The 22,670-nt window shown below is 43.4% G+C and overlaps 1 protein-coding gene across 1 annotated transcript; it reads left to right on the top strand.

Annotated features, from left to right (window-relative positions):
- The first annotated feature begins 2,043 nt into the window (after nt 1–2,043).
- On the top strand, nt 2,044–21,529 carry zgc:153993 (uncharacterized protein LOC767645 homolog). The gene is made up of 6 exons (XM_067994134.1): nt 2,044–2,325; nt 7,905–7,953; nt 9,062–9,223; nt 10,396–10,531; nt 13,611–13,712; nt 16,950–21,529. Exons 1-6 carry the CDS (start codon nt 2,259–2,261, stop codon nt 17,049–17,051), a joined length of 618 nt encoding a protein of 205 aa, XP_067850235.1. The 5' UTR covers nt 2,044–2,258; the 3' UTR covers nt 17,052–21,529.
- The last annotated feature ends 1,141 nt before the right edge of the window (nt 21,530–22,670 follow it).

Genomic DNA, 22,670 nt, shown 5'->3' with positions numbered 1-22,670 from the left:
TTGGTGAGTAAGTGCCGCTTGATAGCACTGTTGACGACAACTTCCATCACTTTGCTGATGATTGAGAGTAGACTGATGGGGCGATAATTGGCCGGATTGGATTTGTCCTGCTTTTTGTGGACAGGACATACCTGGGCAATTTTCCACATTGTCGGGTAGATGCCAGTGTTGTAGCTGTACTGGAACAGCTTGGCTAGAGGTGCAGCTAGTTCTGAAGCACAAGACTTCAGCACTACAGCTGGGATGTTCTCGGGGCCCATAGCCTTTGCTGTGTCCAGTGCACTCAGCCATTTCTTGATATTACATGGAGTGAATTGAATTGGCTCTTTCCCTGCTTCCATCTACACTGCATCTGTTTCCATGTCACTCTCGACACCGCCTGTTTCCCTACTGCTGTCGACATTGCCTCTGTTCTGGGGCATCAAAATACGTAGGAAGTATCCTTTCTACTGACTTGATAATCAGTTTGAAAAGATATACTTAGTTGAATTTGTGACTGATAATGTGTACCCATACACTTACCACATGTATTTACTACAAAAACATATTTTAAAAAATGAATTAAAATACAGGGCATGGGTGCTCAATGGATGTAAAACCAATACTAGGATGCAAAAATTACTGGGAAGGAGTGAACAAAACCTAGTTGACTCAAATAAGCCCCAGTTTAAATTACAAATTCCTGAGCAAAATAAATATTCAATTAAAAAATATGATTAGCACACTACTAACAGCGTACATTATACAAAATGACTCAGTTATTAACGATGTTGTGATCCAGTGTCCCCATACTTGTAGGCGTTTTCCTCCAATTTGCTCCACTTCACACTACCACAGAAGGCAGTCCTGCTGCTTCATGCCTCAGAGTGAGTCACCTATTTGAGTTTAAGAAATACCAAACTGACTGACTGAAACCTCATCATCCATGCTTTTGTTACCTTCAGACTTGACTATTCCAATGCCCTTTTGGCTGGCCTCTCATCTTCTACCTCCATAAACCTCAGCTCATCCAAAACTCTGCTGCCTGTATCCTAACCTGCACCAAGTCCCATTCACCCATCACCCCTGTGCTTGCTGACCTACATTGGCTCCCAGTCCACCAATGCCTCAAATTTAAAATTATCATCCTTGTGTTCAAATCCCTCCATGTCCTCGCCCCTCCCTATCTCTGTAACCTTTTCCAGCCCTACCACCCTCCGAGAAGGCTGCGTCGCTCCAACTCTGGCCTCTTGCACACGCCACACTTGCTTCCTCCCACCATCGGCGGTCTTGACTTCAGCCATCCAGGCCCTCAGCTCTGGAATTCCCTCTCTCAACCTCTCTGCCTCTTCTGCTTTAAGACCCTCCTTAAAACCTATCTATTTGACTAAACTGATTGTCATCCTTCCACATATCTCCTTCTTTGGAAACGTGCCAATTTTTGTCTGCTTACATTCCTGTGAAATGCCTTGGGACACTTTCCTACTTTAAAGGTGCTATTTAAATTCAAGTTGTTGTTGAACTCAACATAGTTTGGTCCTGCACTGTAGAAAATTCTCATTAAATCTCACCAACAAGGCACTGAGGTTAGAGACCTTTGTAAATAGCTGGGCTAGTGGTAAATTAGGTCAGTGGTAAAAGATTGTGAGAAACTCTTTTCCTGTCACAGCTCACTTCATCGGGTAAATGAAAAAATGTTTACAGATCTGGTGAAAGATCTCCACCCATTTTATTTCTCTAGCAGTTGACAGGGCTGTTGTGCTTCTCCTCCCCTTAACGTTTCTTTGTCTCAGAATTCTGGCATTGGCCTTTTTTTGTTTACTTGTGTGTGTGTGAGTGTGGATGGGGAAATTCCACCAAAGTAGAAACTCAAACCTTCAAAAAAAAAAGCTCAGTGAATTTCTCTGACCTGCATGATCAAGAAGATGTATGACGTGTGAGAGTTTGCTGACTATATATATATATAGAATATATAATAACTGACAGCACCACTGGCCAATGAAGATTCATGAACTGCAGCCTAGACCACAAGCTCGACCAGTGTTAGGAAGCCAGTGAGAAGGGAAGGTTACTCCCAGACAAAGTTACAAGTGAAGTTTGGACTTGAGAGAGACAAAAAAATCCCTTCGGCGTGGTGACGTGAGGAAGGCGATTACAAGAAGTGATCTCACGGTATCATTAAAGGCAGAATAGGCGGAAGTTAGTCCCTTATTGAAAGGGTTGATTTGTTGTTGCAGTTGGCGGCTGGGAATCTTCTTGCGGGCTGAAGCCGGTGGGACATGGCTAGCTTCAATGAAAGAGACAGGACCGGCGAGAGAAAGAACCGGAGAGGAGCACCGGGCGGCGGTAAGTGTAACAAAAGTGTCCAAAGGGTCAGCCTGGCCGGCAGAGGAGGGACATCTCCAGGTTTCTTGGGTTGCCCCGTCTTCGCCCCCCCACCCCCCCCCCGGCAGAGCCATCTGAGCTTGTCAGCTTGCCTTTGAGTTTCTGCGGTGGGGCCAGCGAGATGGGATCTGGAGGCAGGAAAGTACTCGGGAGATGCAGCTGGTGAAGGCTAGCCCGTCCCAGGGAAGAAACTCGGGGAGGGAAGACATGCAAGAAAGAGAGAAGCAGGATAAATAGTGGGGGACATTGCCTGGGGTGAGGGGGGTTGGGTAAAGAAGTAGGAGGCGGAAGGAAAAGATTTGATCAAGTGATTGACAATAAACCAGTGTTGAAAAAATAAACTGAGAACGAAAGTAACACTAGTTAACTGATGACTTTGCAATTCAGTCTCATGTCAGGACTCTGATTCTCACCCAGATTGCATTTCCACCAGGCTCACTCTTTCTGCTTGCTGAGGTCTCAGTTTGCCTTGCTTCCAGTGGTGTCCACTCGCTTCCTTCATTCCTGCACTGCACTTTGACTTCAGTGCTTAGTGTGAGGAGTTTATGCATGCTGACCCAAAGAAGGAAGTATTCTCAAACGTGCCTCGACCTCCCAGCTCTGTGCTCCCTTCTCCCGCAACTCCCTGTTTGAATCTCTTCCGTCTGGGTTCCGCCTTGCCCGTGGCACCAATACTGCACTGGTCAAAGTTGGCAACAATATCTTAAGTGACCGTAACACACTATCCTTTCTTGTGTTCTCTGTAGTGTTTGTCACGGTCGATCGTGGTGTAAAGCAGAAAAATTGGTTTCTTAACAAAATCGAGACATCCTTCACAATCTGGGATACTTGAGAGGATCCCTGGTTTTGGAGGTTATGTTCGCGATTGCAGCCATCAAGAGGGAGGCTGGTAGTCTGAAGGCAGCCTCTAGCCATGCCACTTGTGGTGGATCCTGGGCCTCAGTGCCCACTGATCCGTTGGAGGTCAGATCTGATGGTATCAGTTAGATCCCGCAGACCCTGACATATAACGCTCCAAAAGGTCTTGGAAACAACTTTCCATCATTCTCTCTCAATGGTCCCCATAGGCCAGGCTTCGAAATATCCACCTTGAATGCACTGACTCATCTGGAGGCTTCTTCGTCAAGGGGAATGGGTGCAAGCGTTTGTGGTGTCACCATCTGCTTCAGGTAGTGCTGCATGGTGCCTTCTTTGATATTGCCACTGAGGATGGCATTGGACTTCGCTGGAACCCTTGACATTTGTCTCAGGTCCTCCTAGTTAGCCCATGGTGCCTCCATGTAGATGTGCTCATCCAATATTGTAGCCAGAGCATCTCCAGCTTTTGTTCCTCTTGCCGCTCTGGCACTATTGCCTGCGGAGTCCCACAAAGATCTATCCTTGGCCCCCTTCTCTTTCTCATCTACATGCTGCTCCTTGGCAACGTCATCCGCAGACATGGGGCAGCTTTCATGTGAATGATGACCCTGTCCAGCTCTACCTTTCCACCATCACTCTTGATCTCTCTGCTGTCTCTATGTTGCCAGATTGCTTGTCTGATATCCAATCTTGGATGAGCTAGTTTCCTCAAGCTAAATATTGGAAGGACAAAAGCCATCATCATCAGTCCCTGCCACAAACTCAGTACCCTTGCCACCGATTCGCCGCCAATATCTCAGGCTGAACCAGACAGTTTGCAATCTTGGCATCCTATTCAATCCTGAGCTGAGCTTCAGACTCCAAATCCTCTCCAACACAAAGATCGCTTACTTCGACCTCCATAATATTGTCTGCCTGCGGCACTACCTCAGCCCATCTGTTGCTGAAACCCTCATTCATGCCTTTGTTACCTCCAGACTTGACTATTTCGGTGCTGTCCTGGCTGGCCTCCCATCCTTCATAAACAAAAGCTCATCTTAACGTCTGCTGGCTGTTCTGCATCAAGTTCCGTTCACCTGTTACCCCCTTGCTTGTCTCAAGATTAAAATTCTCATCCTCGTGTTTAAAAGCTTTCATCCCTCGCCTCCTCCCTTTTTCTGTAATCTTCCCCAGCCCTATAACCCCCTCAAAACTCACCATCCCTCTGACTCTGTCTTTTGGTGCATCCCTCCCCCTCCCATTATCCCAACATTGGTGGATGTGCTTTCCGCCATCTAGGCTCCACGGTCTAGAATTCCCTTCCTAAATCTCTCCGCCTCTCCACTTCCTTCTCCTCCTTTAAGACCCTCCTTAAAATCCACCTCTTTGATCAAGCTTTTGGTCACCTTGCCTAATATCAGCTTCTTTGGCTCAGCATCTATTTTTGTCTGATTATGTCTCTGTGAAGTGCCTTGAGACGTTTTTAGGAACATAGGAACAGGAGTAGGCCATTTAGCCCCTCAAGCCTGTGCTGCCATTTAATGAGATCATGGCTGATCTGTGACCTAACTCCATATACCCGCCTTAACCCCATATTCCTTAATATCTTTGGTTAACAAAAATCATTTCAATCTCAGATTTAAAATTAACAATTGAGTCAGCATCAACTGCCATTTGTGGAAGAGAGTTCCAAACTTCTACCACTGTTTGCGTGTAGAAATGTTTGCTAACTTCGCTCCTGAAAGTCATGGCTCTAATTTTTAGGCTATGCCCCCTAGCTCTAGACTCCCCAACCAGCGGAAATAGTTTCTCTCTGTCTACCCTATCAGTTCCCCTTAATATTTTGAAAACTTTGATCAAATTACCCCTTAATCTTCTAAATTCCAGGGAATGCAACCCTAGTTTGTGTAATCTCTCCTCGTAATTTAACCCTTGAAGTCCGGGTATCATTCTAGTAAATCTACGTTGCACTCCCTCCAAGGTCACTATATCCTTCCTAATGTACGGTGCCCAGAACTGAACACAGTACTCCAGGTGTAGTTTAACCAGGGCTTTGTATAGCTGTAGCATAGCTTTTACCTCCTTGTATTCTAGTCCTCTAGATATAAAGGCTGGCAGTCCATTAGCTTTTTTGATTTTTTTTTTGTACCTGTCCATAACATTTTAATGATCTATGTACATGGACCCCTAAGTCTCTTTGGACCTCCACTGTTTTGAGATTTTCACCATTTAGAAAGTATTCTGATCTATCCTTTTTTGATCCAAAGTAGATGACTTCACACTTGCCTACATTGAAATCCATTTGCCCCAGTTTTGCCTATTCACTTAATCTATTAACATCTCTCTGTAATGTTATGCTTCCATCTACACTGCTTACAATGCTGCCTCTCTTTGTGTCATCAGCAAACTTGGATATGAGCCTCTCTATCCCCTCATCTAAGTTACTAATAAATAAATACAGTGAATAGTTGAGGCCCCAGCACCGATCCTTAGGGGACACCACTTGTTACATCCTGGTAATTTGAGTACCTGTCCATTATCCCTACTCTCTGTCTCCTGCCACTCAGCCAACTTCCTAAGCAGGTCAATAATTTGCTGTCAGTTCCATGAGCTTCAACTTTAGCTAACAGTCTCTTACGAGGGACTTTATCGAATGCCTTTTGGAAGTCCATATAAACAACATCCATGGACATCCTCCTGTCCACTACTTTAGTCATCTCTTCAAAAAATTCAATCAGGTTCGTTAGGCATGACCTACCCTTTACAAATCCATGTTGGCTCTCTGATCAGCTGAAAATTTTCAAGGTGTTCAGTCACTCTATCCTTAATTATAGACTCAAGTAATTTCCCGACAGTAGATGTTTTTTCTATGTTAAAGATGCTGTATTAACACAAGTTGTTGTTAAAGTAAATGGCATTTGATATTACAGATACAGTTGTATTGGACATAATTGAAATCTTGACTAATTTAACAGCAAGAACTGAAGACACAGATTTGTCTTTCAGTCTACCATTTGTGCATTTCTTGGTGAGATGGTGCTGCTTTATGGTTGCCAATTCTGGTTGGAGGCATTCCTGGAGGTTTGATCACGTGACCTCTGATCATATGACATATGACTACATGGTAACTGCTCATGTGACATCTACAAATGTTATTGCATTTACCTCATAAAGGTTAGATCCCTGTAGTTGAGAACCTTTGCTTGTGGTTTTGCGCCAGCAGCTGTTGTGCAAGGCCACCTGTGAGCAGGTGAAAAAGGGCAACCAAGTGCGGGGAAGAGGGGAGCTCACAGGTGGGGGAGCAATTTGCAGAGGGGGAGCTAGAGGTGGGAGGAAGTTTGATTCCACCAGTTTACTAATGGTAACTCACTGAAGGTATACTGATAACTAATAGTAATACTGGTAACCCTCAGATTCCCCTCATAACCATCAGTAATACAAGAACTCACTGATAGTCCATATGTAATAGGTGTAGAGCCCAATATCCTACTTGTAACTAGTTGTAATCTTGAAACCCGCTGATGTTCACTCTGAAACCATAGCCAGAACCCCCTGCACTGTACAAGGTGCAGTCAGGCTCCCCAGTCGATGCCACTTTAAATCGGACCCATATCTCTCCCTATCTCCGTAGACTCAGGTTCTGTGTGAAGGTGACAACTCTGAACTGGGAACCTCAGACGGAGTCGATCTGTACTTGGATTTCACAAATCAAAACCAGGCGGCACAGACCAACCTGAACCAAACCAAGAGGTCGCACAAAGTGCAGCGGGCTCAGTGTTTGGGGCACATCTCACAGGGCACATGGTCCTAAACTCAACTCAGTGGCAACATTTCTAAACCACTCCCTGGGCTCGGAAACAATAAAAGGAGAGTTTTCATAGAATGATAGAAATTACAGCATTGGAAAATGCCATTCGGCCCCCTGTGCTGGTGCTCTCTCCTGTAACCTTATTCCTCCCAGATCATTTTATGTTCCTCCTTTTCAAATATGTATTCCATTCCCTTTTAAATTATGTTTTTAGTCTCTACCTCAATTGCCATGTGATGAAGGATCCCATGATCTAATCCTTAGTTCAAGATCCATCCTCTTCCCTTTCCCCTTGGTTCTTCTAGTGAGAATCCTCAGACTCCGTCCCCTTGTTCCCCATTTGCCCACCAGTAGAAATTATCTTTCACTGTTTACCCAAAGTAAAGTCCCCACCTTTAACTCACCCCTTTGCTGGTTGCTGCTGTCTCGGCGCTGCTCCCACTCCCCACGATGATGCTACTGCTCCTGGCTCTGCAGTAAATGCTGGTCACCACGTCCGTCGCAATTCCCCAGTCTCCCCCGGCCCAATTCCCCAATCTCCCTCTCTTCCCTGACCCCATTCCAAAGTCTCCTTCTATCCCTCATCCCTGACTACCTTTCCCCAGTCTCCCTCCCCTCCCCTCAACTCCCACCGCGCCCCCCCCACCCCCACCGATTGCCGACACCACCTCCCTAACTCCAGACTCCTGAGCCCTTCCTGACTGTTCCCAGCACTCCAGCCAGTCCCGGCTCTCTGCAGTGGTGGGCGGGTGATGTCACGAAGGGGGAGGGGGGGAGGCTGTTGTGGTGAGAAATTTATTGCTTTTAATCAAAGTTGAAAAAATCAAAATAAGTTAAATGTTAACTAAGTAACAATTGAGTTTATAATTAAATTTGATGTGTGTATTTTTTTCAGATTCAATAAACGAGATTCTAAATAGACAATCTGGAGCACTCTTGCGTAGGTTGGTAACTTCCTTTGCTTTACATTCGACTTTCTGTAGATCTTTATTGTATCAGTTGATAAAACTTTCTTATTGTTGAAATGCTGCTCCTCTCTGTATTCTACTGGAAGTCTTAAAATCCATCACATTATAACCCAAAGCTCCCTTTTTAGTGGGACAGTATACAGTCTATACATTTGAGCTACAAATCTCTTCGCAGCCTAAACCATCCAATAAAGTGTACCCTTATTTCATTGTAAGTGACTATAACATGTTGGACAGCTGATTTTTTTCCAGTCACTGAAGCGTGAAGACTTCAATTTAACTGTAAACCTTCAGATTACAAGTAAAAGTAACTCAGGCTCTGTCTTTGGCAATGTTCTCATTGCTAAAATGTGTTAGTAAATCCATTGTTATCACACTTTTCATGAAGCAGACCTGTAAGGTGCAAGAACAACATAGAATCATAGAATAATACAGCACAGAAGGAGGCCATTCGGACCATCATGCCTGTGCCGGCTCTTTGAGAGAGCTATCCAATTAGTCCCACTCTCCTGCTCTTTCCCCATAGCCCTGTAAATTTTTCCCCTTCAAGTATTGATCCAATTCCCTTTTGAAGTTACTATTGAATCTGCTTCCACCACCCTTTCAGGCAGTGCATTCCAGATCATAACAACTCGCTGCGTAAAAACGTTTCTCCTCATCTCGCCTCTGGTTCTTTTGCCAATTACCTTAAATCTGTGTCCTCTGGCTACCGACCCTCCTGCCACTGGGAACAGTTTCTTCTTATTTACTCTATCAAAACCCTTTTGAACACCTCCATTAAATCTCCCCTTAATCTCCTCTGCTCTCAGGAGAACAACCTCAGCATCTCCAGTCCACATAACTGACATCCTGAATTCCTGGTACCATTCTAGTAAATCTCCTTTGCACCCTCTCTATGGTCTTGACAACATGAAACACTAATTATTCAAAGATGTATTTTGCAGTAAGCTAAGACTTTCCATTATTTAAAAAAAAATAAACAATGTATTTATATGCTGCAAACAGTAGGTCAGCAGCTGAATCCATGGAAGGCCCTAGATTTTAGAGTGATGTCTTTCCAATTTTCTTTTAAATTCTTGCAAAGGTTTGTACTGGAGACAATCCAAGAAGAAGATCCACAAGCCGAACTCAGCCCAGAGGAGCTTGGTGGTACCAAGAATGAGATTGATGAGCCTACAATCAAGGATATATGCAAGAGTTTGAAGAAAATTGGGGATGAGCTGAACAGAAATGTTGAACTGCAACGGTATATAACTGGGCAATACGTAGAAGAGCTTTCTGTTCTTTATCCCTCTATAGTAACTGAGTTAGCAATTATTATAGTATGGTATTTGATCGAGGTTTCCCAGTCGCACCAGTGGTAGAATGCTGGAGTCTAGGGTTGAGGATCCACCTTTCAAACTATCAAACTTTAGTTTACATTTGAAGTTCGCTACCCGCAATGGGTGAGTTAGTTTGGTTCTGATTGAGCCACCATGTGCCTCATATGATGCGTGCTCTCCTGGCCGGCCTCCCACCTTGCACCCTCCGTAAACTTGACCTCATCCAAAGCTCTGCTGCCTGTATCCTAACTCGCACCAAGTCCCGTTCACCCATTACCCCTGTGCTAGTTGACCCACATTGGCCAAAATTCTCATCTTTGTTTTCAAAGCCCTCCATGGCATCGCCCATCCCTACCTTTGTAACCTCCTCCAGCCCTACAACCCTCCGAGATCTCTGTGCTCCTCCAATTCTGGCCTCTTGCACATCCCTGATCTTTATCGCTCCATCATTAGCGGCCGTGCCTTCACCTGCCTCGGCCCTAAGCTCTGGAATTCCCTCCCTAAGCCTCTCTGCCTCTTTACCTCTCTCACCTCCTTTAGTATGCTCCTTAAAACCTACCTCTTTGACCAAGCTTTTGGTTACCTGTCCTATTGGCGCCTTATGTGGCTCAGTGTCAGATTTTGTTTGATAATGTCCTGTGAAGCGCCTTGAGACGTTTTACTACGTTAAGGGCGCTATATAAATGCAAGTTGTTGTTTGTTGTTTGCTCTTGTTAGGAAGGGAAAGAGAGAAACAAATTATCATGACACTTATCCTGTCATATAAGCATCCCTTTTTGACTATCAAAGCTCTCACGTAATTAATAGCTATTTGGGCGAATTACCACCAGGCATTTATGGAACTTTACCCCAACTTAATCCACACTTTCAGAAGAGGAGGCAAAGAAAAGGGATTATTGTTAATCTTAGTTCAACCTAGCAATCCCAGATTGCAATCACCTTCAAAACATATGACTCGTTAGCATTTTCAAGGTTACAGAAGTTTCACAAAAATTCTTCTATGCATTTACTGGGTTTTTTGAAGACAAGATATTAGCAAACATTGAACTACTACAGACGACTAAATTCCTCTTTACTTAATATTTTCTGACAACAGTGTAATCGAGACTGTACCTGTTGAAAATATCCGAGATGTACTATACAAAGTGGCTGAGAGGATATTAGTTGCTGACGGCTTGAACTGGGGAAGAATTGTAACCTTCTTCTATTTTGCAGGCAAACTTGTTTCTAAGGTAAGGTGAAATGTGTTATATCGTGTGTAATACATATGAGTTTGTAGGTGATAAACAAATCTTTAATTTCATTCTCTGTTTCTGTGCCTTACAATGGTTACATTGTTCTGCACTAATCAAGGCTGTGAGAAAGATTGTAAAATTAGGCCAAACGGAATCAATTTTGAAGCAAAGTGGGTTCCGTTCTATCATTTATTATTTAAATAATTATGGAAATAAATATGAACTTGGTTAATATTAAATCATTAGTTTTTAAAATGTTAAGGCACTGTTGCCTCGAATTGTCTTCATAATTAATAGAATAAACTTCAAATGGAAATGTGTTCAGAAAATAATTAAAATGAGCCTCCCCCCAACCTTCTTGTCAACCTATAGCCTAATGAATAATCTAAGCTATACAGCCCAGAAAGTGCTGTTACAACCCACCGTCCGTGCTGTGCTAAGTTAGCTGATCTTGAGTATGGTAACAGTTGTATTGCTACACTTGGCCTTAAGTGTCCACAGTATATTCATCATTGTCCATTTTCCCCTGCTGGAAAGTCTATGGGGGAGGGAATTTTAACCCACCCTGCCTGGCAGTCACTGAGCGGGAGCGAATTAAAACAGCTGCACAAAGATTTACTGCCCTATTCCCGCCCACCACCATCTTAAATGGGCCCTTTCTCTTTTAGGTGGCCGAGACACCTGCCTGATTAGGCGGGAGTCTCATTATGTCCGCTAATCGGGGTCCGATTATGTCATTAGCACCCCAATGGCACTTTAACGGCCCAGTACTCAGTAAAACCTGGTCGGGAAGAAGAAGAGGCTTTTTAAGGCAAGTCAAAAACTTTCCTTATTCAGGCCGGAAGGAGCAGGCGGGGGCTTCCGGGCCCTGCGACTTTGAACATAGGAACATAAGAAACAGGAGCAGGAGTAGGCCATCCGGCCCCTCGAGCCTGCTTCGCCATTCAACAAGATCATGGCTGATCTCTACCTCAAAGCTGTTTTCCTGCACCTCCCTATATCCCTTGATGCCTTTAATATCTAGAAGTCTATTGATCTCTGTTTTGAATGTACTCAATGACTGAGCCTCCACAGCCCTCTGGGGTAGAGAATTCCAAAGATTCACCACCCTCTGAGTGAAGAAATTTCTCCTCATCTCAGTCCTAATTGACCCAACTCTTTATTCTGGGACTGTGACCCCTGATTCCAGATTCCCCAGCCAGGGGAAACATCCTCCTTGCATCTACCCTGTCAAGCCCTGTAAGAATTTTGCACGTTTCAATGAGATCACCTCTCATTCTTCTAAACTCCAGAGAATACAGGCCTAGTCTACTCAATCTCTCCTTATACGACAATCCCGCCATCCCAGGAATCAGTCTGGTGAACCTTCGTTGCACTCCTTCTATGGCAAGTATATCCTTTCTTAGGTAAGGAGACCAAAATTGTACACAATACTCCAGGTGCAGTCTCACCAACGCCATATATAAGTGCAGTAAGACATCTTTACTCCTGTACTCAAATCCTCTTGTGATAAAGGCCAACATGCCATTTGCCTTCCTAATTGCTTGCTGCACCTGCATGTTAGCTTTCAGTGACTCATGTACAAGGACACCCAGGTCCCTTTGAACATCAACATTTCTCAATCTCTTACCATTTAAAAAATACTCTGCATTTCTGTTTTTCCTACCAAAGTGGATAACTTCACATTTTTCCACATTATATTCCATCTGCCATGTTCTTGCCCACTCACTTAGCCTGTCTATATCCCCTTGAAGCCTCTTTGCATCCTCCTCACAACTCACATTCCCACCTAGTTTTGTGTCATCAGCAAACTTGGAAATATTACATTTGGTCCCCTCATCCAAATCATTGATACAAATTGTGAATAGCTGGGGCCCAAGCACCGATCCCTGCAGTACCCCACTAGTCACAGTCTGCCAACCTGAAAAAGACCCGTTTATTCCTACTCTCTGTTTTCTGTCTGTTAACCAATTCGCAATCCATGCCGGTATATTACCCCCAATTACATGTGCTCCAACTTTGTTCACCAACAAAGGCGTGGGACCTTATCGAAAGCCTTCTGAAAATCCAAATACACCACATCCACTGGTTCCCCCTTATTTATTCTTCTAGTTACATCCTCAAAGAACTCCAATAGGTTTATCAAACATGATTTCCCTTTCATAAATCCATATTGACTCTACCAAATCCTATTATTATTTTCTAAGTGTCCTGTTAACTCCTTCCTTTATAATAGATTCTAGCATTTTCCCTACTACTGATGTCAGGCTAACAGGTCTGTAGTCCCTTGTTTTCTCTCTCCCTCCTTTCTTAAATAGTGGGGTTACATTTGCCACTCTCCAATCTGCAGGAACCGTTCCAGAATCTGTAGAATTTTAGAAGATGACAACCAATGCATCCACTATCTCTATAGCCACCTTTTTCAAAAGCCTGGGATGTATATCATCATGTCCTTGGGATTTATCGACTTTCAGTCCCATTAATTTCTCTAGTACTACTTTTTTTTTATTAATACTAATTTCCATCAGTTCCTCATTCTTGCCAGACCCTTGGTTCTCCAGTATTTCTGGGATGTTTTTGTGTCTTCTTCCTGATTTGACCTGCCTGAAGCCTCTTTCTGCCAGTTTTAGACAGGCAGCTGGCAGATTGGGATGTGACTGAGACCCGGGAGTTTAAATAAAGGACCAGGCCTCAAACTAATGATGTCGGGCGGGTATGACACTTGCTTTACCTCCCGCCCATCTGAAACCCGCTCCCAGTTAGAATTGCCCCCCCCCACCCACCTCCACTCCCCTCCCAATGCTTGTAAAATGTCATGTAAGAAGAGAGTCAGACTTGGCTGTGATACCACACGTGGTTAGCCTGCCGACACTCTGTAGCTGCGCTTGTGAATAACACAAAGTGCTAGAGTGGGTTGTCACTGCTTAACTGTATCCCAGCATAAATCAACTCCTTCAGGAGAGGAGGGGAAGGGAGAAAATCAGGGAGAGGGATGCCCTCTTTGTCGATTTGAAATAATACATAATGGATTAAGTAGATAATGTTGCTTTTCAGTAATTTTGTCATCCTTTTGCAGGCACTGAAAAATTTGAGAGCAATGATTCAACCTATAATAAATTGGTCGCTAGAATTGATTGAAACCCGTGTTATGCCATGGATCAGGCAACAAGGGGGATGGGTAAGTTAAAATGTTGGTAGTTTCTTTGTTGCATGAAACTGGCTCAAAATTATGGGAAGGCTACAGTGTGGAACCATTGAGCCATTGAGGTTTACAACACAGAAGGCAGCCGTTCGGCCCATCATGTCTGTGCCAGAGCAATCCAAAACTCCGATAGCCTTGTATTTGCCTGTGCTTCAAATATTTATCCACTGTTCTCTTAAAAAGGTACAAAGGATTCTGCCACAACTAGTTCCTGTGGCAAAGGATCCTAAAATCTTTTTTTAGAAAAACATTTAAATCTTTCACTCCCTTAGTAAAAATTTTTAATTGATGACCCCTCATCACTGACTCCCCAGCCAGAGGAAATGTTCTTTTCCTATTAATTCTATCAAAACCCTTCATCTGTAATATATTAAACATCTTGTGTATAGTGTGCACTTCTGTAGGTGTCAAACCTACGTCATGTAACACTTCTCTAGTTAAACTTTGCTGATAACTCCTATTGTTATAAAAAAAACACCATGGGAGTTCACATGAAATATTCAAAAAGCTCTTTTAAATCTTCTCTTAGTCCCAGGACCTCAAGTCTTTCCTCATAGCTGAAGTTTTCCAACCCTGGCAACAGCCTGGTAAATCTACAGTCTATGCTTTCTGCATTAAGAGTACTGTGTTCAGTTCTGGACACTGCACCTCAGGAATGATATATTGGCCTTGGAGGGGATCCCATGTAGATTTACCAGGATGATACATGGGCTGAAAGGGTTAAATTATGAGGCCAAGACAAGGCTTGTATTCCCTTGTGTATAGAAGATTTAAGGAGTAATCTAATTGAGGTGGTTAAGATGATTAAAGCAGTTGATAGGGTAGATAGAGAGAAACTATTTCCTCTGGTGGGGAAGAGTCCAGAACCACAGGACTTAAACTTAAAATTAGAGCTAGGCTGTTCAAGGGTGATGTCAGGAAGCATGTCTTCACACAAAGGGTAGTGGAAATCTGGAACTCTCTTCCCCCTAATAGTTGTTGAGGCTGGGGGTCAATTAAAAATTTCAAAACTGAAATTGAAAGATTTTTGTTTGGTAAAGGTTTTAAGGGTATAGAACCAAGGCGGGTCAATGGAGTTAAGATACAAACCAGCCACTATCTAATTGAATGGTGAACAGGCTCGAGGGGCTAAATGGCCTACTCCTGTTCCTATGTTCTATGGTTTTACTGTCTTTGCTATCAGCTGTGGCTTAGTTGCTGGCACTCTTGCCGCTGAGTCAGAAGGTTGTGGGTTCAAGCCCCACTCGAGAGACTTGAGCACAAAATATAGGCTGACTCTCCAGTACTGAGGGAGTGCTGCATTGTCAGAGGTGCCATCTTGCAGATGAAGCCCAGTCTGCCTCCTCAGCTGAACATAAAAGATTCCATAGCATTATTTGAAAGAAGAGCAGTGTTAATTGTATGATTTATAACAATGAGTGTTAATTGTATTCAGGTGGTGGGTATCAATTGGGGACTATCTGGTATCCTTTTTATAGGAGAGCTGATCTAGGGTTTGGTTTGTGGGTGTGTAAGGAGAATCTTTATGAATAAAAGCTTGGAAACAACTAAAGACCAGGCTGTAGTAGTCTATCCTTCACCACATGACTTTCCATTTATAACAAGCATGGGTGTTCTCCCTGGTGTCCTGGCCAATATTTATCCCTCAACTAACATCACTAAAAGAGATTATCTGGCCATCATCACATTGCTGTTTGTGATACCTTGCTGTGTGCAAATTGGCTGCTGTGTTTCTTACATTATAACAGTAACTACACTTCAAAAGTACTTCATTGGCTGTAAAGCGCCTTGGGACCTCCTGAGGTCGTGAAAGGCGCTATATAAATGCAAGTCTTTCTTTATAATGGGGTGCTCAAAACTACAAATGGTACTTTAATTGTGGCCTAACTAATGTTTTTCTACAAATTTATCATGACCTTTTTACTCTGTACTTTATGTCCCTATTTATAAAACCCAAGCTTTTATTAAAACACAATTAGAGGAAGGATAGTGCAGGGTGCTGGCTTGGGAAGATGCAGATTTGGGCTTATGATTCTAACCCTGAAAGAGTGCCAATTTTGGCCTGTTTGTCAACATCAACAACTTGCATTTGTTTAATGCCTTTAACGCAGTAAAACTTCCCAAGACACTTCACAGGAGCTTTAATAGACAAAATTTGGCACCAAGCCACACCATGAGATATTAGGACAGGTGACCAAAAGCTTGGTCAAAGAGATAAGTTTTAAGGAGTATCTTACAAGAGGAAAGAGAGGCGGAGAGGTTTATGGAGGGATTTCCAGAGCCTTAGGGCCTGTGCTGCTGATGGCACGGCCGCCAACGGTGGCGTATATAAAATTGGAGATACGCAAGAGGCCAGAATTGGAGGAGCGCAGAGATCTTGGAGGGTTGTAGGGCTGTATGAGGTTACAGAGATAGGGAGGGCCGAGGCCATGGATGGGCCTTTGAGAGAAGTTGACCATCTTTGGAAATGAAAATTACACAATAAATCAACCCAGGTTGCTTGTGTGCATAATGTACTAGCAGAGGTCTTGCAGGCGGTTACTTTCATAGCCTCTCCAGCTGAGCAATGTATAGGTCTAAAGAATGGTTTGAAGTATAACTTTTAATATAAAAATGGATTTTTTTTTTTGTTCTGGTATTGTTTCCATTCTTGTACACCTTTGGCATATTTTAAAATTTTACCTGTCCTGGTATCTCTTTATGTGACTCGGTGTCAAAGTTTTGTCTGATAACGCTCCTGTGAAGTGCCTTGGGACGTTTTACTGCGTTAAAGGAACTATATAAATGCAAGTTGTTGTTGTTGTTGACAAACAGGCCAAGGTTGGCACTCTTTCAGGGCGAGAATTACAGGTCCATATCATTCCCAAGCCAGCACCCTGCACTATCCTTTCTCTAACTGTGTTTTTATAGAAACTTGGGTTTTATAAATAGGGGCATAGAGTACAGAGTGAAAAAAATGATGAATTTGTAGAAAAACATTAGTTAGATCGCAATTAAAGTACCATTTGTAGTTTTGGGCACCCCATTATAGAACAAAGACAGTAAAACCATAGAACATAGGAACAGGTGTAGGCCATTCAGCCCCTCGAGCCTGTTCAGCCATTCAATAAGATCATGGTTTGTATCTTAACTCCACATTCTGCAATATTTATGATGATTGCTTTGACATTGTTCTTTGTTTGCAATTGTTAATTTTTTTTCTGTTTTTTTTAGGAGACGATCTTTTCTTACCTTGGAACTCCAACATGGCAGACTTTTGCGGTCCTTTCAGCTGGTCTAATTACTAGTGTTTTGGCGTTAATGAGACTGACCTAAAAACACCATTCCTCAGCTTTTAGCTCTTCACTTTCTATACACAGACTGAAGTCACCAACTCTCTTGCACCTGAACCTATAGGGTTATCCTCTGCACAGATCTGTTATACTTGAAACAGCGATTGTTATTAAGGGACTGATGAAGAGTTGGACATTTTACATTTATCCTCATTACTTGATTTTATTTTTTAGAATTAGTTTTTTTTGTTTGCAGTGGATTGTTTTTCCAACTTACTGACTTTTTAAAACTTGCGGCAGATATTCCTGATAAAACTCTTGCTAATAAAACAGCAATGTTAGTGCTGTCTGTGAAATGAACTAGTGCCAAAAAAATGAGTATATAACTGTTGGTTTGGTATGTGCGGAAGCTAGGATACCTCCAAAAACCAGTTTGATTTATTTTACCTTTTAACTTCCTGGCCTTTAAGTAGGCCATTCAGCCCCTTGAGCCTGTTCTGCCATTCAATTCGACCATGGCTGATCTGTGTCTTAACTCCATTTACCCGCCTTGGTTCCGTAACCCTTAATACCCTTGCCTAACAAAAATCTATCAATCTCAGTTTTGAAGTTTTCAATTGACCCCCAGAGGGAGAGAGTTTCAGATTTCCACTACCTTTTGTGTAAGAAGTGCTTTCTGACATCACCTCTGAACGGCCTAGCTCTAATTTTGAGGTTATGCCCCCTTGTTCTGGACTCTCCCACCAGAAGCAGTAGTTTCTCTCTATCTATCCTATCAAATCCTTTAATCATCTTAACCACCTCAATTAGATCACCCCTTAATCTTCTATACTCTAAGCAATACAAGCCTAATCTATGCAACCTGTCCTCATAATTTAATCCTTTTAGCTCCAGTATCATTCTGGTGAATCTGCGCTGCATCTCCTTCAAGGCCAATATATCCTTCCTGAGGTGCGTTGCCCAGAACTGAATGCACTTCTTTAAATGGGGTCTAACTAGAGATTTATATAACTGCAACATAACTTTCACCCCTTTGTATTCAAGCCGCCTTGAGATAAAGGCTAATATTCCATTAGCCTTTTTAATTATATCAATACATGTATTGGAGCTCTGGCAGCCCCTTCACCTCACGGTGATGCAAATGAGCAGTGTCGCTGGGCTCCCCATTACATCACCGTTGACCTGACCGTGTAGCAATAGATATTTTTGATGGGTTTACTGAAGGGGGGAAATCTTGTGTGTCATTATTAATATCTTCGAACTGCATGTAATCTGAGTCAGAAGATTGTGGGTTCATGTCCCACTCCGAGGACTTGTGGCATGTTTACTTGTCAGAATTTTACTTCATGGACTGGAGAAGCTACAATGTGAATTTAGCAGTGTATACTTTATAATGTAGCCCATAAGACCAGAAATTTAGCTCACTGGAAATTAATTGCAGCATTCAACATGATCAACTACTGCCTCTTCTACATGGGACTGTCCTCACTTGGTTCATCTCTTGAGTCCCTGAAGATCCTATCTTTTTCCTCATTTATATTTTTCCCTGTGGCACCATTGTAGGTTGGCAGCTTCCACATGTCTGCAGTGACGCTTAACTCTATTTCACCTCCCTTGTCCTCACAAGCACCTCCACGTTGTCAAACCGCGTATGACGTCAAGTCATACGTGAACCAAAACTTTCTCACTTAAGCGCTGGGGAAACCAAAGCTGTTATATTCAGTCCCACTAAAACTCTACTGCCTCGTCCATTACGTCCCTTGCTGGATGCTCACTCAGGCTGAGTACTGCTGGCGTGATGTTGGCCGTGTCAGTTTGTCTACTCCCCTCACTCACTCAAATCTATCTCCCTCTGAACTTGCAGCACTGTTCTCTCAGGTCCAACCCTGATATAATTATCAAACCTGCTGACAAGGGAGGTGCTGTTGTTGTATGGCAAAAGGACCACGTGGAGGCTGAATGCCAACTCTCTTGACGACTCCTACATCTCCCTGGACCATGACTCTGCTACTGAATGCTAGGTCACCATTTCCCAGACCATCACTGATCTCATCACTGGAGATCTTTCCTGCATAGCCTGCTTCTACCTCCTCCCCAAGGTCAACAAACAGCACTGCCCCGGTAGACCTATTGTTCCAACTTGCTGCTACCCCACGGAACTTATTTTCTCTTATCTAGACTTTTTTCTTTCCCTCACCCAGTCCCTACCCACCTACCTCTGTGACTCTTCTGACGACCTCCAATTCCAGACCTTGGCCTGCTCAGTCACTCTACACCTATCCCCACCACTTTGTCTCTGAACAGTGGCTCATCCAGTCTCCATCCACCACCCTCCGCCTGGCTGAACTTGTTCTTACATTGAACAACTTTTCCTTTAACTCCACTCACTTCCTCCAAATAAAAGGTGTCGCTATGGGAACCCACATGGGTCCTAGCTCTGCCTGACTTTTTATAGGATATGTTCAACATTCTTTGTTCCAGTCCTACTCAGGTCCCTTCCCTGACCTCGTCTTCCAGTACACAGATGACTGTGTTGGTGCTGCTTTCTGTTCTTGCCATGAGCTGGAGAATTTTATTAATTTTGCTTCTAACCTCCACCCCTCCCTTACCTTCACAAGGTCCATCTCTGATTCTTCCCTTCATCGACTTCTCTATCTCTGGGGATAAACCATCCACTGTTATCTACTACAAGCCAACGGACTCCCACAACTACCTTGATTTTGCTTCTACCCACCTCGCTTTCTCTAAAGACTCTATTCCCTTTTCTCTGTCTCTGTCACATCTGCTCTGACGATGCCACCTTCCACACTAAAGCTCCCGAAATGTCCTTTTCCTTTAGCCGAGGATTCCCCTCCATTGTAGTAACAAGGGCCCTTGACCATGTTTGTTTTCCTTTCCCGCGTTTCCATCCTCACCCCTTCTACTCCCTCGCAGAACCCCCCTTGTTTTCATCTTCCACTCCACTAGCCTCTGCATTCGACGGATCATCCTCCAACACAATCCCATCACCAATCACACCTTCCCCTCCCCATCCCTTTCAAAATTCTGAAGGGACCATTCCTTCTGTGACACCCTGGTCCATTCCTCCATCAATCCTAACAGCTGCTCACCGTGCTCCTGGCACCTTCCCACGCAAGTGCAGAAGATGCAACACCTTCCCTTTCACCTCCTCCCATATCACCGTCCAGGAGCTCAAGCACCCCCAACAGGTGAGAATGATTTACTTGTACTTCTTCCAACCGAGGATTCTGTATTTGCTGCTCAAAATGTGGTGTCCTCTACATCGGGGCAGATTGGCTGATCACTTTGCTGAGCACCTCCATTCCGTTCGCAAGTGTGCCCCTAAGTTTCCTGCCGCTTGCTACTTTAATTCTCCGTCTCGTTCCCACTCTGACCTCTCTGTCCTTAGCCTCCGGCATTGTTCAAATGAAGCTCAACACAAGTTCGAGGAGCATCACCTCACGTTTCCACTAGCTATTTTACAGCCCTCTGGCTTTTACATTGACTTTAATAACTTCAGACGTTAACCACAGCTTCCAATTTATCTCAGCCCTTTAGTGTTGGGTGGGTGCACCAGCACTTCCAGGAATGGGAGAGGTTGTGGGCTGGGGCTGGGGATGGGGATGGGTATCCCCTGTTGGTACACGGCCGGTGGAGTGGCCTGAACCCCTGGTGTCACCTGTGTTTTTTTTTCCCACCACACTCCGGGGCCACTGGAGCCTTCTTCGCTTTGCTAGATTTTCCATGCTTCCCTCCCCCTCTGCTATTTTCCTGTAACCATTCACATATCTTTTGGGTCTCAGATACATCTTTTATTTCTCTCCTAATTGCCTCTTTCTGTCTTACACCATTATTACTTGTGTCATTTAATCATCTCCTGTCCACCAGCTAATCACCAACCTAATCACTCCTCTCACTCTTATCTCAGACCTGCTGCATGTTTCCAGCGTTTTCTGTTTTTATTTCTTCACTAATTCTTTCTCTGCCTTTAAAAGCCTGCACAAAACCAGAAGCCGTGTAAAAATCTCTCTTTATCATCTCACCAGCTGTTGTACCATTTATATTAGAGATGATGTATAAACTGGCAGTGGTCATTGATTGACTCTTCTATATCTTTGGGACGTGGGTGAGATCACTCGTAGGTCACCTTGCACATGAGCATATACGTTAATCGGATGCAAAATTTCTCAGTTAACATTGTTTGATGACCATCTTATAGTGAGTATTTTACTTCAATTTCCAAAATGTTTTAATACGGCACCAAGTTGTATAATTTTTGTTTTATGACGAAAAGTAGGCATGTAACTGGTTTGTGTTTTTAATTACAATAATTTAAATTTTCTGATTTTTCACGTGTATTTTTATACATCATAACCAACTTACATTGAACTTCTGACTAAAAAGGTTTTTTTCAAATTCTGAAATATTTAAAATATTTTGACATACTTGTTTACATACTTACAAGTAATCAGCAGTATGGCCATTTAAAAAAGAAACTGAAAGCTGTCATTAAACAATTGTCATAACACGTATTTTTTTTTGGTGTCCATCTTTTCCATCAGGATAAGTATAACAACAGCTGTACCAAACTGAAAGTGGAGCAGATATTTTCTTAACTGAAAATACCTTTAGATTTGGCACTATAGGGTTAGGTTTACAAATGGCTGCTCCTGCCTCAAAGTCTCGCTCGCTGGGAGTGCATATTGGGATTTTCCATGTGTGTAACTACTCCCACCACAATGATTTCCCATTCATTAATGGAAAATCAGGGTGGGGGGGAGGGGGAGGCACGCACATTATCCCAATGCACTTTGGGAAGATAATAGATGGAAAAACACGGGGCCATGAATTCCCAATATGTTTCAACACTGGGAATGCGCATTAGTAAAACTTACTTTTGTGAATGCACATCCAAAAATTCCATATTACTAGTTGGAATTGACACAAAGCTAACCTTATGATATGGTAGAGTGATTTAGGGAGGGAATAGCAATAATAATAAAGAAAGAAGAACAAATCCATTTATATAGTGTCTTTAACTTAGGAAAACATCCCAAGGTGCTTCACAGAGGCCTAATCAAAGAAATTGAGCCAAAGAGGGAGATAGTAGGAGGGGTGACCAAACATCTGGTCAAAGAGGTGGGTTTCAAGAAGGGTCTTAAAGGAGAAGAGGGAGGTGGAGAGGCAGAGGGGTTTAGGGAGAGAATTCTAGAGCATGAATCCTAGGTGGCTGAAGGTATGGCCTTCAATTTTGGGGAAAAGTAAGGGCGGGGGGGATGCACAGGATGTCAGTGAGAGGAAAAGAGAATTTGGGGGATAGGATTTTAGGGCTGCACAAGGTTACAGAGGTAGGAAAGGGCAAGTCCACAAAAGGGATACCACGAGGGTGAGAATTTTAAAGTTAGGGGAACTGGGAGCCAATGTCGTGAGGACAGGTGTGGCTGGTGAGTGGGACTTGCTGCAGGATAGGAAACGGGCAGTAGAGATACAGTATTGTAAACCTCCCTCTGTTCCAATAATGTGTTAACTATAACCTCAGAAGACCATCCTCTACTGCACTAGTATAAATTTTTCACTGCCCACCATGGCTGTTTTATGACCTTTGAGTGAGATTGTTAGTTTTCGTTAAGGTGTGGACGTTATGTCCTGTGGTTCCACAACT

The sequence above is a fragment of the Heptranchias perlo genome, chromosome 12, assembly GCF_035084215.1.
Source record: "Heptranchias perlo isolate sHepPer1 chromosome 12, sHepPer1.hap1, whole genome shotgun sequence".
Classification (NCBI taxonomy): Eukaryota; Metazoa; Chordata; class Chondrichthyes; order Hexanchiformes; family Hexanchidae; genus Heptranchias; species Heptranchias perlo.
Note: the sequence above shows the minus strand (reverse complement) of the source record. Positions and strands in the feature narration are given on the sequence as shown.